This window comes from Trichomycterus rosablanca, chromosome 12 (genome assembly GCF_030014385.1).
Source record: "Trichomycterus rosablanca isolate fTriRos1 chromosome 12, fTriRos1.hap1, whole genome shotgun sequence".
Lineage (NCBI taxonomy): Eukaryota > Metazoa > Chordata > Actinopteri > Siluriformes > Trichomycteridae > Trichomycterus > Trichomycterus rosablanca.
This window is the reverse complement of record NC_085999.1, coordinates 27,809,391-27,830,401: the sequence shown is the minus strand read 5'-3', so window position 1 is coordinate 27,830,401 and position 21,011 is coordinate 27,809,391. Positions and strand designations below refer to the sequence as shown.

General features: G+C 39.0%; 1 protein-coding gene across 1 annotated transcript in view; it reads right to left on the bottom strand.

The window, feature by feature from the left end:
- The window catches only part of cntnap5a (contactin associated protein family member 5a), a 190,231-nt gene that overhangs the window by 69,691 nt on the left and 99,529 nt on the right, over positions 1-21,011 (bottom strand). Inside the window, exons 5-8 of the mRNA XM_063005402.1 lie at positions 9,674-9,877; positions 8,431-8,615; positions 6,452-6,595; positions 2,147-2,420 (exon numbers count right to left, since the gene is read on the bottom strand). Of these exons, the coding sequence (XP_062861472.1) occupies positions 2,147-2,420; positions 6,452-6,595; positions 8,431-8,615; positions 9,674-9,877 (807 nt within the window). The remainder of the gene's footprint in view (positions 1-2,146; positions 2,421-6,451; positions 6,596-8,430; positions 8,616-9,673; positions 9,878-21,011) is intronic.

Genomic DNA, 21,011 nt, shown 5'->3' with positions numbered 1-21,011 from the left:
TGGTGGATCATTCTGACGTGGTGGTGGTGTGGTAGTGTGTGTTGTGCTGGTATGAGTGGATAAGACACAGCAATGCTGCTGGAGTTTTTAAACACCTCACTGTCATTGCTGGACCGAGAATAAACCACCTACCAAAAATATCCAGCCAACAGTGCCATCGTCTCTGACTTTACATCTACAAGGTGGACCAACTAGATAGGAGTGTCTAATAGAGTGGACAGTGAGTGGACACGGTATTTAAAAACTCCAGCAGCGCTGCTGTGTTTAATCCACTCATACCAGCACAACACACACTAACACACCACCACCATGTCAGTGTCACTGCAGTGCTGAGAATGATCCACCACCTAAATAATACCTGCTCTGTAGTGGTCCTGGCAGAGTCCTGAATATTGAAGAACAGCATGAAAAGGGGCTAACAAAGCATGTAGAGAAACAGGTGGACTACAGTCAGTAATTGTATAACTACAAAGTGCTTCTATATAGTAAGTGGAGCTGATTAAATGGACAGTGAGTGTAGAAACAAGGTGGTGGTTTTAATGTTATGACTGATCGGTGTATATATGTATATATGGCGAATGAATGCAGAGCAACAAAAGGAGTTCTTTTCAAATGTAAATAAATTGTCATTGATTTTTAATTTTTATAAAGTCAAAGATACATTTGTCATTTATTTGCAAATTTGGGCTTGTTAGTGACAATTTAACCGTTTTCATTACACGGAGAGAGATGTTAGCTGGCATGCTAGAGGGTTGTGCTGCCTCTGCCCATTAGTTAGAATGACCTGAGGCTAGCTGTGTTAGCTTAGTAAGCAAAACTGTGCTGACGTAATCGTCATAATTGCTGTCTAAGTAGTGCATCTAAATAATCTGCCTATACTGTAAGTTCAATGTCTTATTAAAATCCTCTCTACAGTACTTACGCAGCTGCCTAGATAGTCAGTAGGCAACAAAGTAGCTCACTAGGTTTTAGGACAGACCCAAAAGTGCTTTTTTTAGTACTGTTGCCTGAACAGGTTTGTTTGTCAAGGCTGCAAATTTTTCAATTAGACTGGCTCAGATCAGGGCCATGCAGGGTTAAGAGTTGCAGCAGAAGCATTTAATCTCAGTCGTGGTTTCCATGTCAGTTCCTAGAACGTTTAATATTAAAACCTCCCGCATTTTAACGTCTTTCGCATTTGCAAACCTAATTCTAAGAATAAGTGACAGAACATTTGCATATTCTTAACAGGCAAACCGGCAAGTGCAGAGTGTGACATTGTTTATTCTGCCTTGAATAAAAAAATCCCTCATGTTCCATTCAATTGCAGTTGTTTCTGTTGACGGAAGACAATTGCTCAATATATGCAATATGGACAAAACTATGTAGACACTCCTTCATAATTGAATTCTAATGGTACCCCCATTAGAATTCAATTATGAAGGAGTGTCTACATAGTTTTGTCCATAAAATTCTGTTCCAGCACAATGCAAGGTCCATAACAACATGGCTTGATGACTTTGGTTAACCACATTTGAAAGTTGAAATGTCTGTTCTCATTCACCATCAGTGCCTTGAAAATAATTTTTTGACCAAATTGGCACAAATTCACACAGACACACCAACACCTTGTGGAAATCCAGAAGAGTGTTGGTTGCATTGGTCCCAGAAAAGTGGAGGCTGGTTTAGTCATACGCTTATTAAAGTGCATAAGCTTAAGCTGAACACCCATGATCTTCAATCCCTCAGACGGCACTGCATCAAGAACCCCCACTCAATGATAGCTATATATAACCAAATGGGTGAGGAATTACTTTCGCAAACCTTTGTCAAGCACTACAATACAGAGTTACATTCACAAATACCACTCAAAACTGTTTATAAAAGAAGCCTTATGTTAACCATGTCCAGAAGCGGCGTCGACTTCTCTGGGCTCGGGGGCATCTAGGATGGATCATCACACAGTGAAAATGTGTATTGTGGTCAGATGAATCAGCATTCCAGGTCTTTTTTGAAAAAAAATGGACGCCGTGTGCTCCGGACCAAAGACAATCAGTCTGGAGAATTTTGAAATGAAAAATGCAACAACAACGACGATCTATTTTCAGAATTGTGCTTAATGGTGACATAATAAAAATATATAAATGTTCAATTAATGATTGCTTACCAGTGGATACTTCCAGCGTTTTGAGGTCTGAGGTGTGATGGGTGAGGCGGAGGCGTCCGCTGCTGATGCGGAGTATTAAGTAATGGTGCTCCGGGTGCGATGCCAGCTGACTGGACAGCAGCAGGCCATCAGGGTTCCAGGTTCGGAACTGCAGGCGCACGGAGAGGCCGTCTGTAGAGGAAGCGAGAGCTGGATAGGACAGAAAGCTGCTGCTGGAGCTCAGGAAGGTGACGGCCACCAGCTGCGGCTCCGAGCATGAAAAGGTCACGTTACCCTGGAGGGGAAAAGCCAAGCCGTGTGTCAGTTTACATGCCAATGAGGAATGTCAATAGGACTCTGGGGTCTAGATTATTGACCATAATTGAAAAAATAACAACTTACTGTATTGGAAATTGTTTTTATGTGTGGTTGATGAAATATAATTTAAAAAAATACGATTTATGAAAGTATGTAGTAAAAAAAGACCTTAACCCCATAAAACATTGGAAAATTAAGTGCATGTCGGTCCTTTGGCAAAATCTGTTCTAGCCACATACACCGATCAGCCATAACATTAAAACCACCTCCTTGTTTTATCAGCTCCGCTTACCATATAGAAGCACTTTGTAGTTCTACAACTATTACCATCTGTTTCTCTACATGCTTTGTTAGCCCCCTTTCACACTGTTCTTCAATGGTCAGGACACTCCCAGGACCACTACAGAGCAGGTATTATTTGGGTGGTGGATCATTCTCAGGTGGTGGTGTGTTACTGTGTGTTGTGCTGGTATGAGTGGATAAGACACAGCAATGCTGATGGAGTTTTTAAACATCTCACTGTCACTGCTGGACTGAGAATAGTCCACAAACAAAAATATTCAGCCAAAAGCGCCCCATGGGCAGCGCCCTGTGACCACTGATGAAAGTCTAGAAGATGACCAACTCAAACAGCAGCAATAGATGAGCGATCGTCTCTGACTTTACATCTACAAGGTGGACCAACCAGGTAGGAGTGTCTAATAGAGTGGACAGTGAGTGGACATGGTATTTAAAAACTCCAGCAGCGCTGCTGTGTCTAATCCACTCATACCAGCACAAAACACACACACACACCACCACGATGTCAGTCTCACTGCAGTGCTGAGAATGATCCACCACCTAAATAATACCTGCTCTGTGGTGGTCCTGAACATTGAAGAACAGGGTGAAAACAGGCTAAAAATGTATGCAAAGAAACAGATGGACTACATTCAGTAATTGTAGAACTACAAAGAGCTTCTATCTGGTAAGTGGAGCTGATAAAATGGACAGTGAGTGTAGAAACAAGGAGGTAGTTTTAATGTTATGGCTGATAAGTGTATAGGGTAACTGTATATTAATTAATGCCCATGATTTTGGAATAGGATGTCCAACAGGTTGATTGTTAGGTGTCTACATATTTCTGACCCTATATTATGCATTAAATTAACAGTCTCTCTTTGTCTGGCTAAAGTTTACTAGTTTACAAAGTTGACTCAAGCTTATAGACCCGTTGAAAATGAGTCCAGAGTTGAATCCAAAACCCCAGAACGGATTGCGAAAGGAAATGATTGGAAGCAAAAAGAAATGCTTGATCCAGACAGATGAAACCCAGAGGAGAGCAGGTGGTCAGGATAAATGTCAGCGGCCCGGCTCTGCTGAGAGCACATCCGTGGTACTGAGGCTCACGTAGGCGTGAAAAGGTTACCATCACCTCATTGATCTCAGATCAGTTAACTACAATCTCCAGGGTCCTATTTACTCATTCCTTTCCGATTCCACCACCATTTCCATTTCTTTCTGTCCGTCAACATCTGAAACAGCTTGACTAGTTCGTTAGTTTAATTTAAATGCCGATGGGGCAGAGGAGACGTCGGCTTGATTGACAGGAGATCGTGATTATCTTCGTGTAGAGTATGGATGTCTGGCGTACGAGCTATTGTTCGTCTATGCTAAACCCGTCAGACGTGAGGGAGTTAAATGAGATCGAACTGAAGACATAATGTTGGTAATTGCTTCTACATAGAGAAGGAAAATGTGAACAATTTAGTTCAAATGCAGAATATTTCTCTTTTCAACACCACTTCTTGCAAAGATACATTTTTAGCCAGAAGTATGTGGACACCTTGCAATTACTGTACTTATTTAGGGTGTTTCAGCCACATCTATTACTAACAAGTGTATAAAATACACCAATCAGCCATAACATTAAAACCACCTCCTTGTTTCTACACTCACTGTCCATTTTATCAGCTCAACTTACCATATAGAAGCACTTTGTAGTTCTACAATTACTGACTGTAGTCCATCTGTTTTTCTACATACTTTTTTTAACCTGCTTTCACCCTGTTCTAGAATGGTCAGGACTCTCCCAGGACCACCACAGAGCAGGTATTATTTAGGTGGTGGATCATTCTCAGCAGTGCAGTTACAATGACATGGTGCTGGTGTGTTAGTGTGTGTTGTGCTGGTATGAGTGGATCAGAACAGCAACGCTGCTGGAGTTTTTAGGTTTTTTTTAGGTCTATGCTTTGGCTGGGCCTCTAAAGGACATTCAGTCACTTGTCCACAGGTGATTTAGTGTTGTTTTGGCTCTATGCTTTGGGTCATTGTTGTGTCAAACAACAGTCTGAGTTGGAGGTTTTCCTCAAGGATGTTCTTGTATTTGGCTCTACTAATCCGTCCCTCAAATCTTACCAGTCTCTGCTGCTGAAAAACACTCCATAGCATGATGCTGCCACCACCATGTTTCACACTATAAATGGTATTAGCTAAGCCATATGCAGTGCCTTTTTGTAGGCTAACTCTAGGAAGGTTCAAGGTTGTGTCAAGTTTCTTCGAAGTTAAAATGATTATATGTGACTGTGGTCCTGGGAACACTCAAAGTATATATTTTATTGTATACATTCTCCCTGATATGTGCATTGTCACAATATGCAAATATTTGGTTTTCAACTGTAGGCCTCTATGAACACTGTTGTGCCTGTCCAAATGGTGTCCTTAAAATTACAACAGGTGGACTTAGATTGAGTTCTAGACATGTCTAAAGGATAATTAAAGCAAATAGGGTGCACCTAACCCAAATGTGGAGTTTTGAGGGTCTAAATGTTTGCTATATGAGTGATTACACTTATAAAATCTACTGTGTGAGTGTAGATTAATAGGATAAATGGCAGTTACATCACTTTAAAATCAAATCCGTCAAGTGGTCTGAATACTTTATGAATTAAGCCTGCGTCTTCAACATTGTGGCATGACTGTGGGATGAATTAGAAAGCCAACTGCAAGTCACGCCTTCTTATTCATTTACATTCATTTACATTATCTTACTCTTAATCCTGTTAGAACCAAAGAGTATTACAAAGTACATGTCAGCTTAAGTGCTTAGTAAAGAGAGGGGTTTTAATCGTCTTTTAAAGAGAGCAAGAGATGTTCAGACAGGCAAGGGAAGCTCGTTCCACCCCTTGGGTCAAGTACAGAGAGGAGCCTTGATGCTTGTCTTCCTTGAGTTCTGGGTGGAGAATCAAGTTGAGCAAGACTAGTGGCTCGAAGGTTGCGTGGTATAGAGCGTGGTTTTATTAGACCTCGACCCAACGTCAAACATCTTACCTCACAAATGCTTTTTGTACAAAATCTTCATAGGTGCAAAGTGAAAAACAAATGAATATTACTGGCCGTGGTTGTAAAATTGCAAGTCTATTAAACTAATAATCATGTGTCCAAATTTTTGTGTCCATATATTTTAGGTGGACAGTAAAAGACTAAGTTTATTTGTGGAAAATCACACAAATAATACATTAATTCTGGTAGTGCAGTGGTCTTGTATTATAGCTCAACACTTTGAGGTGTTAGAACTCATTATAATGAATCTCAGCAGTGCTACCCTATAACATGAAGTCAGCAACTGTAAGGGGGTCAAAGGGGGCACGTCTGCGGCTCTACTTCTAGAATAGGGTGGAACTGCAATGGTAAATGAAAATCAGCAGTGTATGGGAGAGAAATCATCATAAAAAAACATTGAAAACATTGGAATTGTGAATCTGATAATGTTTCTTTAACTCTTCTCATCTCCTAATTAAGGACCTTTACTGCATAACATACACACAGTGGCTGAAAATGGGCTATGGTTAATTAATTGCTCAATAAACGAATGAACTATTTAGTAATTATACGTTTGCAATGATGACACATGTTGTGGCGACTGAGAATGTAAGTTTTGAACCATTACATTGGTCAAATTTCTGTGAATCCTGTAGAAACTAAAAAACACTTTATACGCCTTACATGAGCAAATACGTAATAACTTACCACGCTGTAAATCTGAGGCTTGCGTCTCTTGGCCAGGTCGATAATGTTTACTCCATTGTAATAAAGGTTTTCCACACAGCCATTAAAGTTTCGTCTGAGGAAAGTTCCAGGCTTCCCCGGAAGTGGGATCCCTCCAAAGCTGAGCTTTAAGGAGCAGTTAAACACAAATAAGAAAAAAATCAGACGTGTACACAGCAGGTTTAATAAAGCTAAAGGTAAAGTGTTTAACTTTGGAGACTTTAGTTTCCGAGGACTCCTTGGTGTGTTTAGTTGAAAGGTAATAGCTATGAATGGCAAGGTAGTCTTCTTCTGGTGCCCACCAAACCAAAATAATTATTTATTAAATGGTGAAGTGTAACTACAGAGAACAGAACTTTCTTGCTAGTGCATTTAGATTATGCTTTACACCACTTCAGCCGATGTTTGCCATTGCACAATGTACAGTCCGCATAAAAAAAAATGTTTTGTAGTAGTGGTAAAGGTTGTGACATTAACCAATGTCTTACATGTTTAAAAAAGTTGTAACAAATCCAACCTGACAGCAGTGTAAAATATTATTACTAATTATTATGGCTGCAATTATTATTATTACTATGTTGTTTGTATTATTGTTATTAATATTGTTGTTGTTATTATTATTATTAATAATATTATTATCATGTTATTTGTATTATTGTTATCACTATTTTTATTGTTATTATAATTATTCCTATTATTATTATTATTATTCCTATTATTCTTGTAATTATTATTATTATTATCATTATTATTATTATTATTATTATTATTATTATGTGTACTATTATTATTACTATTATTATTATTATTATTATTATTATTATTATTATTATGTTGTGTATTATTGCTATTACTATAATAATAATAATTATTATTATTATTATCATTATTATGTTGTGTACTATTGCAACTATTATTATTGCTATTATTCTTATTGTTATTATTATTATAACTATAATTATTATTCCTTTATTATTATTATTATTATTATTATTACTATTATTATTGTTGTTGTTATGTGTACTATGGTTATTACTATTATTGCTATTATTATTATAACTATAATTGTTATTACTTTGTTATTATTATTAATATTACTATTATTATAACTATAATTATTATTCCTTTATTATTATTATTATTATTATTATTATTATAACTATAATTATTATTCCTTTATTGTTATTATTATTATTATTATTATTGTTATTATTATTATTATTATTATTATTATTATTATTATTATTATTATTATTATTATTATTATTATGAGAAAGCTTTGCAAATTCTCTCTTTTAAATTACCTGAGTTATTTATTTATTTGGAAATAAATATGTACCTATTTATTTTTATTTATTTATTTAGAATAATTTATTTTATTTAGAATGTGGCCACATTAGTGATTTCAGATGCTTAGCTTTTTCCATCCCACTCCATCCTTTGCTCTCTTGCCTTATTGCATGAGTTATACAGTAAATATTGCAGCTGTGGGTTTCCGAGGAAAGGTTTTACACTGTTTCACTGCAGATAAAGCCAGTTATGTATAACACTTAAAGCTCCAGCTGATGACTTTCATTCTAAACATTAGGAAGAGACTAATGTAATTATGGGGTGAATATCTTGGCACTGTTCCTACCCAGTTGCCATCGTTGTATGACAGTGTTGTGATCATGTGATCACTGCACTCTAAAGCCTATTATTACTGAAAGTAAAAACAATTCTAATTAGCGACGGTTCAGAGAGATGAGCTTGTGTATTTGTACAGGAATGGGTTTCACATTTATGCTTGATTAGTTTTAAAGATTATTTTCTTCTTCCCAGCTCCTCAGATCTACTGTAGTTATTAAATGTTCTGATGTAACATCGGAGCAACAATGAAGTTCAGAAGAAAATAACTTTTTTTCTTTCATTTCTGGCATTACTGCTGGCATAACATCTGTAATGAGTCATGAGAAAACTACCTCATAGTCCACCTCCAGCGAGTCTCCATCCCCTTTAGTCCTGAAGTGCTGCATGTGTCTGTCCAAGGTGAAGTTGACCTGCTTGTTAAAGCGCTCTATGAGCACCGAGTGCCAGTGCTGGTCATCCAGCAGGCTGCCCAGGGTGACCACCATACGGCCACTGCTTGACCTGACCCGAGTATCATCTGGTATAAAGAGAGAGAGAGAAGTTTTTATACCACCTCATTGTTTCTACTCACTGTCCATTTTATCAGCTCGACTTACATATAGAAGTACAGTACTTTGTAGTTCTACAATTACTGATTGTAGTCTATCTGTTTCTCTACATATGTTTTTAGTCTGCATTTACCCTCTTCTTCAATAGTCAGGACCCCCACAGGACCACCACAGAGCAGGTATTATTTAGATAGTGTGTTTAGATATGTGTTAGTGTGTGTTGTCCTGGTATGAGTGGATTAGACACAGCGGCGCTGCTGGAGTTTTTACATACTGTGTCCACTTACTGTCCACTCTATTAGACACTCCTACCTAGCTGGTCCACCTTGTAGATGTAAAGTAAGAGACAATCTATTGCTGCTGTTTGAGTTGGTCATCTTCTAGACCTTCATCAGTGGTCACAGGACACTGCCCACGGGGCGCTGTTGGCTGGATGTTTTTGGTTGGTGGTCTATTCTCAGTCCAGCAGTGACAGTGAAGTGTTTAAAAACTCCATCCGCATTGCTGTGTCTTATCCACTCATACCAGCACAACACACACTAACACACCACCACCATGTCAGTGTCACTGCAGTGCTGAGAATGATCCACCACCTAGATAATACCTACTCCGTGGTTGTACTGGGAGAGTCCTGATCATTGAAGAACAGCAGGAAAGGGGGCTAACAAAGCATGCAGAGAAACAGATGGACTGCAGTCAGTTATTGTAGAACTACAAAGTGCTATTGTATGGTAAGTGTTATGTGGACACCTTGGTTTGAGTGTTGACACTGTTCCTTACAGTATGTTTTAGCACTGGACACATTTTAACTTTTAGCATGAGAGTAAAATCTGACTTAGGGATGATCAAAGAGTGAAGAATGCAAAGTACCGATCGTGACTGTGGCTTAACTGATTAAAGACCCATTTTTAACTCATTTAATTAAGGGTTTCATTAAAAAGTTTTCTATTAAACTTAAGGGAGTCTGCCGACACCCTGGTTTAGAACAATGTGCTTTATGTGATATTGATCTTTCATTAGTCCTCACCCAGGTTGAGATGTAAAGCCAGTCTTCCTCGGTGTAGCTCCAGCGTGATGTAGTCTCCTCTCTGGCCTTCTCCGTGTAACAGAACACCTTCAGTCTGCCTGCTTTTGAAGCGCAGTGAGATCACATCCTTCACTGTGCTCATGGACTTCTGGTTGAACCGGTAAAGCAGAGAGCTTCTGCCATCAAAATCCACCACGTACGATTCTTGAAAGAAAAAGAAAAGTACAAAGGAATATATATGAAAGTTCTCGATCCTGGGTGGATGGGATTTGTTCTTGCGACTGTGTTCTGAAATCAAAAGCAGTGGTTTATTTCAGAACGGCTTATAATAAATCAAGAAAAATTCCAGAGACCTGAAAAGGTCACTCGCATAAAAGTACAACGTATTGCCAAAACTATGTGGACATCTGACCAGGAGCCCTACTTTTGTCTGTCATTTCTTTAGAAAGCGTTAGTCTTTCTATTTATTCATAAAGGCATTTGTGAGGTCAGGCACTAATGTTTGATGATTCAATTAATCTCAAATACATTGCTACTAGGAGGAAATTCTACCTTTCATTCCATAGAACATATGTATTTCTTGTTTCTCACCAATAGAAATAAAACTGTTTAATAAAAACCTCACATTTGGAACAGCCAGATCATTCTGTGCTTTATTGTGTGTAACTATACCATTTAAAACGCACTTATTATAAGGCACAGTATTTGATTCACTGTCTTAACCGCTATTCCAATTAGGTTGGGTGGGGGGTGGGGGGGTAGCTGGAGCCTATCCCAGCTTTACAATAGGCACAAGGCACACAGTAACACCCGGGACGGGGCGCCAGGGCAGACACATATACACATACACACACCAATTTAGCTATAGGGCAATTCAGTGTCTCCAATTAACCTGACTGCATGTTTTTTGGACTGTGGGAGGAAACCGCAGCTCCCAGAGGACCCGGACCGCCCCACCTGGGGATCGAACTCAGAACCTTCTTGCTGTGAGGCGACAGTGCTACCCACCAAACCACCGTGTTCTGTACCCAGGTAAGTGACCCACACACTCCCGGCCACCCGGTGATGTTAAAGAGAACGTGATTGATCAGACCAGGCCAACTGGGGTGTCAGCATGGGCACCCTGACTGGTCTGTGGCTATACAGCCCCATACGCAAAAAACTGTGATGCACTGTGTATTCTGACACCTTTCTATTAGAACCAGCGTTAACTTCTTCAGCACTTTGAGCTACAGTAGCTCGTCTGTTGGATCGGACCACACGGGCCAGCCTTCACTCCCCACGTGCATTAATGAGCCTTGGCTGCCCATGACCCTGTCGCCGGTTTTCCTTCCTTGGACAACTTTTGATAGATACTGACCACTGCAGACCGGTTTTGGAGATGCTCTGACCCAGTCGTATAGCCATCACAGTTTGGTCCTTGTCAAACTCACTCAAATCCTTACGCTTGCCCATTTTTCCTGCTTCTAACATCAACTTGGAGGATAAAATGTTCACTTGCTGCCTAATATATCCCACCCAGTAACAGGTGCCGTGATGAAGAGATAATCAGTGTTATTCACTTCACCTGTCATTTGTCATAATGTTATGCCTGGTCGGTGTATAACCTACTTTGTTTACCCCAACCTTTAAACCAAAATCTCATTCTAGATTCCCCAAACTTCTATAAGTTTGCAACTTCTAGGCAGGATCTTGATACACCAAGCTTTGTTGGTGTGCTGGTATTGTGTTTAAATGGTAAAAAAGAAATCAGGACTACATGACAACAGCAAAAATGATATAAATCATTCAGACAAATGCTTGTGGACACAATTCTAATTGTTTACACTTAGATGTTTCAGCCACACCCATTGTTACAAGTTGTTTAAAATCAGTTATATAAAATCTACAAGATGCTTTTAACTCTTAAGCAGTGACCTGCACAGAGCTCTGACCACAACTCTATTAATCACCCTCAAGGTAAATTGGAATGTCAATTGTGAGCCAGGTCTTCTCATGCAAAATCAATGCCTGACCTTAAAATTGCTTTTTTTTAAATGAATTAGCACAGATTGTCACAAATACACTCCAGAATCTAGTAAAAGGGCTTTACAGAGAGATGAAGGCTGTTATAGCTGCTGCAAGGGAGTCTTTTTATAACATGCACATGGTTTTACAAGTCCAGCATTCATGGTCAGGTGTCATAAGTAGGGCTGGCTTGATACCACTTTTTATATACAAACTGAGTATCTGCCGATACCGATACCAATCCGATACCATCATTTCTCCTCTCAAACAACTAAGCAGTAATAATACATGTCTCAATGCACCATGGTTAAACTAGCTATCTAAATAACAATGCTCAGACTGTGAAACAAATATTCTACAGGAATAAATACAGAACCTACAACATCACACTTATGCAAAACTGCCATTTTAATTTTAACTTTTACACACAGAACATTTAGCAGCATTTTTGACTTGTTTAACAACACTATACAAACATTTAAAATACAATTTAAAGTGCAACTTTATCTGTATTGAACAAATAAATTATAATTTCAATATAAAATTCTAGATCTGTCAACTCTCAAGTCTACACCTTGAAGAGGCAGCGAAATAAATAATAAAAAATATTATTTCTAAACAATAAAAATGAAACAATTAAATAATAAAAAATAAACAAAAGTACCTATCTTTTCCCGGCTTAGAGATCTCTCACATCCTCAACGAAATTTAACCCATTAGTGTTATGAAATAAAACAAACGACACCGTTTCCCGTTTAGCCACAGATGTCCTCTTCTAAATCCAGCAGGGTTTAATAATAAGCACGCTTTGGTTTTTAATAATAAAAATAAAAGAGAGAAATAAAAGACACTGCTCACAGGATCGTCAGGTGCCCTCTGCTTTACTAGGCCTGTGGTAGCCTAGTGGGTAGGACTTTGGGCTATCAACCGGAAGATTGGCGGTTCAAATCCAGGCTCTGCTATGTAGCCACTGTTGGGTCCTTGAGCAAGGCCCTTAACCCTGTCTGCTCCAGGGGCGCCGTAAGTTGGCTGACCCTGCGCTCTGACCCCAGCTTCTAACACCAGCTGGGATATGCGAAGAAAGAATTTCATTGTACTGTACATCTGTATATGTATATATGACAAATAAAGGATATCTTATCTTTCTTTCTTAATAATCTAAAAACGTGACAGAATTTTAATGGACAATCTCAACCAAGCACTGCGTCAATTCTAATTGGTCCATCGCATTTGATCTTCCAATTGTAGACACATTTGACGACATGCCGTAAAACAGTGTTTTTAGATGTGGCAGTAGTAAATGATTTTTTAAAATGCTAAACGTTTAAGTAGATCAGTGTGTTTTAATTTCTGAATGGCCTTATTTACATTAAGTGTTATTTGCATTAAGCAACAGTATCGGATCGGATTACACGTTTTTTTTTTCCTTCCGACATCCGATCCACTGATTTGGGCCAATATTAGACCGATACTGATACAGAGTATCGTATCAGTGCCAGCCCTAGTCATAAGTTTGGCTATTTAGTGTATTTTAGAAAGATTACATGGGTTTTTCTGATAATGTGTGTTTTCCAACTTCAGCACATTGACGGTATATTGTCTAAGCAATTGCTCAAGGGCCCAACAGTGACAACCTGGCAGTGGTTGGGCTTGAACCAGTGACCTTTTAATTACTAGTCCAGTACCTTAACCACTAGGCTACATCTGCCCAAATGTAAACAGATCAGAATTTTGAATACTTTATATCCTCATCACTGTAAAAATCCAGTGCTTGAAACCGTACTGCACCTTGTTTACATTGATTACAATTCTGAATAGTGAGGTTGAAGTAAATAATGCAAACATTGAAATGTACCTGCCTTTATCTAGAAGGACAGTATGGGAAAAAGAGAGAGACGTTGCAGAAGTAAAGCCTGAGAGTTTGAGCTTCGACATGTTCTGAGAGAAGTTCAAATGCTGCTTACATTATGGCTTATCAAAGACGTGGAAGCACAGAAAGCTTTTGAGGACTTTTGGTGCAATGCTACAGCAGAATGTCATCTATAATGCATAAAAATTTGAAAACAGAAAGTATAAACAGAGCTAGAGATGATGTCTATATTTCTTATGCTAGTTTGTGCTTATTTTGTTGAATCTCTAGATCATTTTTTCCCTCCTTTTTCCTTTAGCTCATTAAAACTTGTTGCCATTCTGTCCACTTGCTTTTTAACATTTTGTTAACACAGTTGTGTAAAATTTAAGACACAGTCAGCTTTAAATACACTAGTTATTTTAAGTTTTGCCTTCATGAGGTGTACAAGACTTTGTTTACCACAACCGTTAAACCAAAATCTCTGTTTAGATTCTTCAGACCATCAGTGATGGAAAAAGAAATGGCACCCATTAGGGATGTAACGATACACTCTACCCACGATGCGATGCGATGCGATTCACGATACTGGGTTCACGATATGATTTTTTTAAACTGAAGTTGAAGACAAATTATGATAAAGTTTCCTTTTATTTTTTTCTCTCAAAAAATAAAATAAAATACTGTATTTGTATTTATCTTTTACTTATCTAAATAATGAATGCCCTTTTATTTCTGAGGTAGATGCAAACTATGCAAAAAAATTTTGAATTAAGCCCAATTTGGCTGAAAAACCCTGAATTTGGCAACCAGGCGTATAGAGCCAGTGACGTTTAACTCTGCTGTTTAAAGTAAATATCGATTTATTATACATGTCAAATTGATTTGAATTGTGGAATTTTTGAATCGGTTATTAACTGTATTGTGGTGAATAGTAACATCCCTAGCACCCATAGTTCCAGCTAAAGCATGTGTCCATACTCAAAGTGACTATATGGCCTAAAGTATTAAGTTTAAGCGAGTTAGCCACACCCAATGTTAACAGCTGTACAGAATTTGTCATATAAATAAATGTCATGCTTGAAATTGTGTGGCAGTTTGAGATGTCATGCCTCTGTAAAAGAAAAAAATACTCTGACGTCCATAAAAACATGGTTTAACACAGGGGTGTCCAAACTACGGTCTGTGGGCCATCGACGGCCTGTTACCATTATTGTAATGACACCAATTTTTACCCAATTGCATTATGCTTCCTCTCTACTGGTGCTGACCACCGCCCCTGATTGAGAAGAGCAAACTGACACACACACCCTCCGACACGTGAGCACTAACCCGACTGCATCTTTTCACCTGCACGAGGCGAGTTCATATGCGGATCAGCTGTGTGCACAGAGAGCCACACCCTGATCAACACATTATTTCTCTACTCTGTGCAGACAGCATCAATCAGCCAGCAGAGCTCGTAAATGCATCAGTTATGACGTCCCTATCCGGCTCCCTCCCTGGACGAACAACAGCCAAACATTGTTCATATGTAGCTGCTCAGCCCAGCCGGATGGCAGAGCTGAGATTCGATATGATGTATTTTAAATCCCAGCTCTTTTGTGCTAGCTTATTTTACCGCTGTTTGTGATAACAATAAAATTAAAATAGGCCTATACTTGATTACTAATAGTCTATGGCCCGTGTTTGCATATTGATTTTTTACTCTATCTGGCCCCCAACAAGAAAAGATTGGACACCGTTGGTTAAAAAAGTTTGGTGTGGAGGAACTCCAGTAGAGAGCCCTGACCTTAACCATATTAAACACTATTGGGATGAATTGGAACATTGATTAAAAAACAGACCTTCTCAGCTAACATTGGTGCCTGATCCACAAATGCTCCTCTGAATTTCCACAGACACACTTCAAACCATATGGAAAATCTTCACATAAGAAAATTATGAGTTATAAAATGACGCGTCCAACATTTTTTGGCCATTCAGTCTATTTTCATCGACAGGCTAGTGTTATTTTGGACCCTGATAAAGAGGACGCAGACAGATGGGAAGTGGATGAAGCGTTATATTTAACCAATATAGGCTATGACATTGCTTCTGTGCTTGGGAGCGACTTGGGGTTACATCCGTCACACTGATTTCTTTAACCCAGATACCCATTCTGTACCATTTTCTGGGGATGCCAGGATTACTCAAATCCCAGAGCTTAGCTGTCACTTCAGTTTCAGGGAATGATGAAAATACCAACACTCTGAAATACCAACATGTGTTTGATGTAAATATAAATAATGTATTATGCAGTTTTGAGCTGTGTGGAAGTAAATAATACCTACTGTACACAAGATGCTACTTTTATGGTTGAAAACTGTCAGACTAGCATTACTTTTAGATGAACAGCACTATGCTTCAGAATCTTTTTGGAAAACATTGCTACACTGAGCCTTTATAAGCCATTTAAAAGCAATCTATACATTTTAAATAAGCAATTCTTAAATATTTATAAGTAATACCCTAATCTTTCTACAAAAACAATTTCAGTATGAGCCTGAGCTCGTTTCAGATGTTCCAAAAAACAGTGCAAATGTGTGCTGTGCTCAGATGAGTCCATGGTTAATCTTGTTTTCGGGAAATGAACATGAAAAGGACCATCCAGACTGTTATCAGTGAAGGGTGCAAAAGCCAACATCTGTTATGGTATGGTATAGGGGTGCATCAGTGCCAATTGAATGGTTGTGAAGCTACCAAAGACACAAAATACGTGTGCTGTTTGCAGTTCTTCCTGTCTCTTATTAATAATTGTATAACATAAAGGATAAGGATAATCTAGGGCAGATGGAATGCCTTTTGTCTTATATACATATACACCAATCAGCCATAACATTAAAACCACCTCCTTCTTTCTACACTCACTTACCATATAGAAGCACTTCGTAGTTCTGCAATTACTGACTGTAGTCCATCTGTTTCTCTACATACTTTTTTAGCCTGCTTCCACCCTGTTCTTCAATGGTCAGGACCCCCACAGGACCACTACAGAGCAGGTATTATCTAGGTGGTTGATCATTCTCAGCACTGCGGTGACACTAACATGGTGGTGGTGTGTTAGTGTGTTGTGCTGGTATGAGTGGATCAGACACAGCAGCGCTGCTGGAGTTTTTAAATACCGTGTCCACTCACTGTCCACTCTATTAGACACTCCTACCTAGTTGGTCCACCTTGTAGATGTAAAGTCAGAGACGATCGCTCATCTGTTGCTGCTGTTTGAGTTGGTCATCTTCTAGACCTTCATCAGTGGTCACAGGATGCTGCCCACGGGGCACTGTTGTCTGGATATTTTTGGTTGGTGGACTATTCTCAGTCCAGCAGTGACAGTGAGGTGTTTAAAAACTCCATCAGAATTGCTGTGTCTTATCCACTCATACCAGCACAACACACACTAACACACCACCACCATGTCAGTATCACTGCAGTGCTGAGAATGATCCACCACCTAGATAATACCTACTCTGTAGTGGTCCTGGGAGAGTCCTGACCATTGAAGAACAGCATGAAAGGGGGCTAACAAAGCATGCAGAGAAACAGATGGACTACAGTCAGTAATTGTAGAACTACAAAGTGCTTCTATATGGTAAGTGGAGCTGATAAAATGGACAGTGAGTGTTAAAACAAGGAGGTGGTTTTAATGGTATGCCTGATCGGTGTACATGTGTACAGTACAACTGGAAGCTAGGGTCAAAGCACTTTTGGAGTTGAGAGGGTTAAGGGCCTTGCTCAGGGGCCAAACAGTGACTGCATGGCAGAGTCGGGATTCAAACCCACAACCTTCTAGTTGGTAACCCACAGCTCTACCACTGTACTCCTTAAAGAATGGCGACCACAGATTGTTGAGCAGCTACAGTCCCAAATCAAACAAGAATAGACAAAAATTCCAAAAGTGTGTGGACAGCTCCCCATCAGCTTTGTTGGATGTCCCAATTCAATATCCCTTCTACTCCTCACTCCTACCCCTACTCCCTGTGTGCCTAACACAGCATGTACTCCTCTGAGAAGGCTTTTCACAGGATTTTGTGAATTCAGTCAACACCAATTGTCAGGTCAAGCCCTGATGTTGGACAAAAAGGCTTGGTTTGCGATCAGTGTTCCAGTAAATCCCAGAGGTGTTCTTTGGGGAGGCCACTGGAGTTCCTTCACATCTAACTTGTCAAACCATGTCCTAGCATTTCAATATAGTTGTATATTTCAGTGACACCAGAATTGAATAACAAAAACTGAAGACCACATAGTAATGGTCATATTGTACTGTAGGTATTTTTCATGTTTTGTTTAATGACCTGATGAGAACCCGTTGGCTTTTTTTTTTGGTCTACAAATGTAAGAGTTTCATTATTTGAGAGACCTGCGCTGGGTTAGAGCTCATGCAAATCACACCTTAGTCTAAATTTAATATGCTGGATTACAGTTAAATCTATGAGGAATAGCAGAAACACACACTGAGGGATAATTATAAACCTTTATTACACTGCTGCAGCTCAGCAGCCAATCCACTTAGTCACTTAGCTTTGCATTCAGTTACATCATTAACGGCACTTAAAATGTTCACACTTTTGTTTTTTTAGTCTCTGATCTCAGTATTACTGTATTTCTGCAGAATCGGGGACCTTACGGTAGATGTGAAGCTAGAAGTTGTCTTGTTATATATATATATATATATATATATATATGTATATATATATATATATATATAGTGTATATATATATATATATATATATATATATATATATATATATATATATATATAGATATAGATATAGATACATACAGTGTATCACAAAAGTGAGTACACCCCTCACATTTCTGCAAATATTTCATTATATCTTTTCATGGGACAACACTATAGACATGAAACTTGGATATAACTTAGAGTAGTCAGTGTACAGCTTGTATAGCAGTGTACATTTAGTGTCTTCTGAAAATAACTCAACACACAGCCATTAATGTCTAAATAGCTGGCAACATAAGTGAGTACACCCCACAGTGAACATGTCCAAATTGTGCCCAAATGTGTCGTTGTCCCTCCCTGGTGTCATGTGTCAAGGTCCCAGGTGTAAATGGGGAGCAGGGCTGTTAAATTTGGTGTTTTGGGTACAATTCTCTCATACTGGCCACTGGATATTCAACATGGCACCTCATGGCAAAGAACTCTCTGAGGATGTGAGAAATAGAATTGTTGCTCTCCACAAAGATGGGCTAGGCTATTAGAAGATTGCTAACACCCTGAAACTGAGCTACAGCATGGTGGCCAAGGTCATACAGCGGTTTTCCAGGACAGGCTCCACTCGGAACAGGCTTCGCCAGGGTCGACCAAAGAAGTTGAGTCCACGTGTTCGGCGTCATATCCAGAGGTTGGCTTTAAAAAATAGACACATGAGTGCTGCCAGCATTGCTGCAGAGGTTGAAGACGTGGGAGGTCAGCCTGTCAGTGCTCAGACCATACGCCGCACACTGCATCAACTCGGTCTGCATGGTCGTCATCCCAGAAGGAAGCTGACGCACAAGAAAGCCCGCAAACAGTTTGCTGAAGACAAGCAGTCCAAGAACATGGATTACTGGAATGCCCTGTGGTCTGACGAGACCAAGATAAACTTGTTTGGCTCAGATGGTGTCCAGCATGTGTGGCGGCGCCCTGGTGAGAAGTACCAAGACAACTGTATCTTGCCTACAGTCAAGCATGGTGGTGGTAGCATCATGGTCTTGGGCTGCATGAGTGTTGCTGGCACTGGGGAGCTGCAGTTCATTGAGGGAAACATGAATTCCAACATGTACTGTGACATTCTGAAACAGAGCATGATCCCCTCCCTTCGAAAACTTTCCAACAGGATAACGACCCCAAACACAACCTCCAAGATGACAACTGCCTTGCTGAGGAAGCTGAAGGTAAAGGTGATGGACTAAACCCAATTGAGCACCTGTGGCGCATCCTCAAGTGGAAGGTGGAGGAGTTCAAGGTGTCTAACATCCACCAGCTCCGTGATGTCATCATGGAGGAGTGGAAGAGGATTCCAGTAGCAACCTGTGCAGCTCTGGTGAATTCCATGCCCAGGAGGGTTAAGGCAGTGCTGGATAATAATGGTGGTCACACAAAATATTGACACTTTGGGCACAATTTGGACATGTTCACTGTGGGGTGTACTCACTTATGTTGCCAGCCATTTAGACATTAATGGCTGTGTGTTGAGTTATTTTCAGAAGACAGTAAATCTACACTGCTATACAAGCTGTACACTGACTACTCTAAGTTATATCCAAGTTTCATGTCTATAGTGTTGTCCCATAAAAAGATATAATGAAATATTTGCAGAAATGTGAGGGGTGTACTCACTTTTGTGATACACTGTATATCTGTTTTCATTCCATATATATCGGTTTTCATTCTATATATATCGGTTTTCATTCCATATATATCGGTTTTCATTCCATATACAGTATATTGGTTTTCATTCCATAAAAATTGGTTTTCATTCCATATGTATTGGTTTTCTTTCCATATATATCGGTTTTCATTCCTTATATATTGGTTTTCAATTCATATATATTGGTTTTCATTCCATAAAAATTGGTTTTCATTCCATATGTATTGGTTTTCTTTCCATATATATCGGTTTTCATTCCTTATATATCGGTTTTCAATTCATATATATTGGTTTTCATTCCATAAAAATTGGTTTTCATTCCATATGTATTGGTTTTCTTTCCATATATATCGGTTTTCATTCCTTATATATCGGTTTTCAATTCATATGTATTGGTTTTCATTCCATATTTATCGGTTTCATTCCATATATATCAGTGTTTGCTATATATTTCCTGTTTGGCTTGCCATAATGTGTGTGTATATATCTATATCTATATATACTGTATATATATATATATATATATATATATATATATATATATATACAGTGTATCACAAAAGTGAGTACACCCCTCACATTTCTGCAAATATTTTATTATATCTTTTCATGGGACAACACTATAGAAATAAAACTTGGATATAACTTAGAGTAGTCAGTGTACAGCTTGTATAGCAGTGTAGATTTACTGTCTTCTGAAAATAACTCAACACACAGCCATTAATGTCTAAATGGCTGGCAACATAAGTGAGTACACCCCACAGTGAACATGTCCAAATTGTGCCCAAAGTGTCAATATTTTGTGTGACCACCATTATTATCCAGCACTGCCTTAACCCTCCTGGGCATGGAATTCACCAGAGCTGCACAGGTTGCTACTGGAATCCTCTTCCACTCCTCCATGATGACATCACGGAGCTGGTGGATGTTAGACACCTTGAACTCCTCCACCTTCCACTTGAGGATGCGCCACAGGTGCTCAATTGGGTTTAGTCCATCACCTTTACCTTCAGCTTCCTCAGCAAGGCAGTTGTCATCTTGGAGGTTGTGTTTGGGGTCGTTATCCTGTTG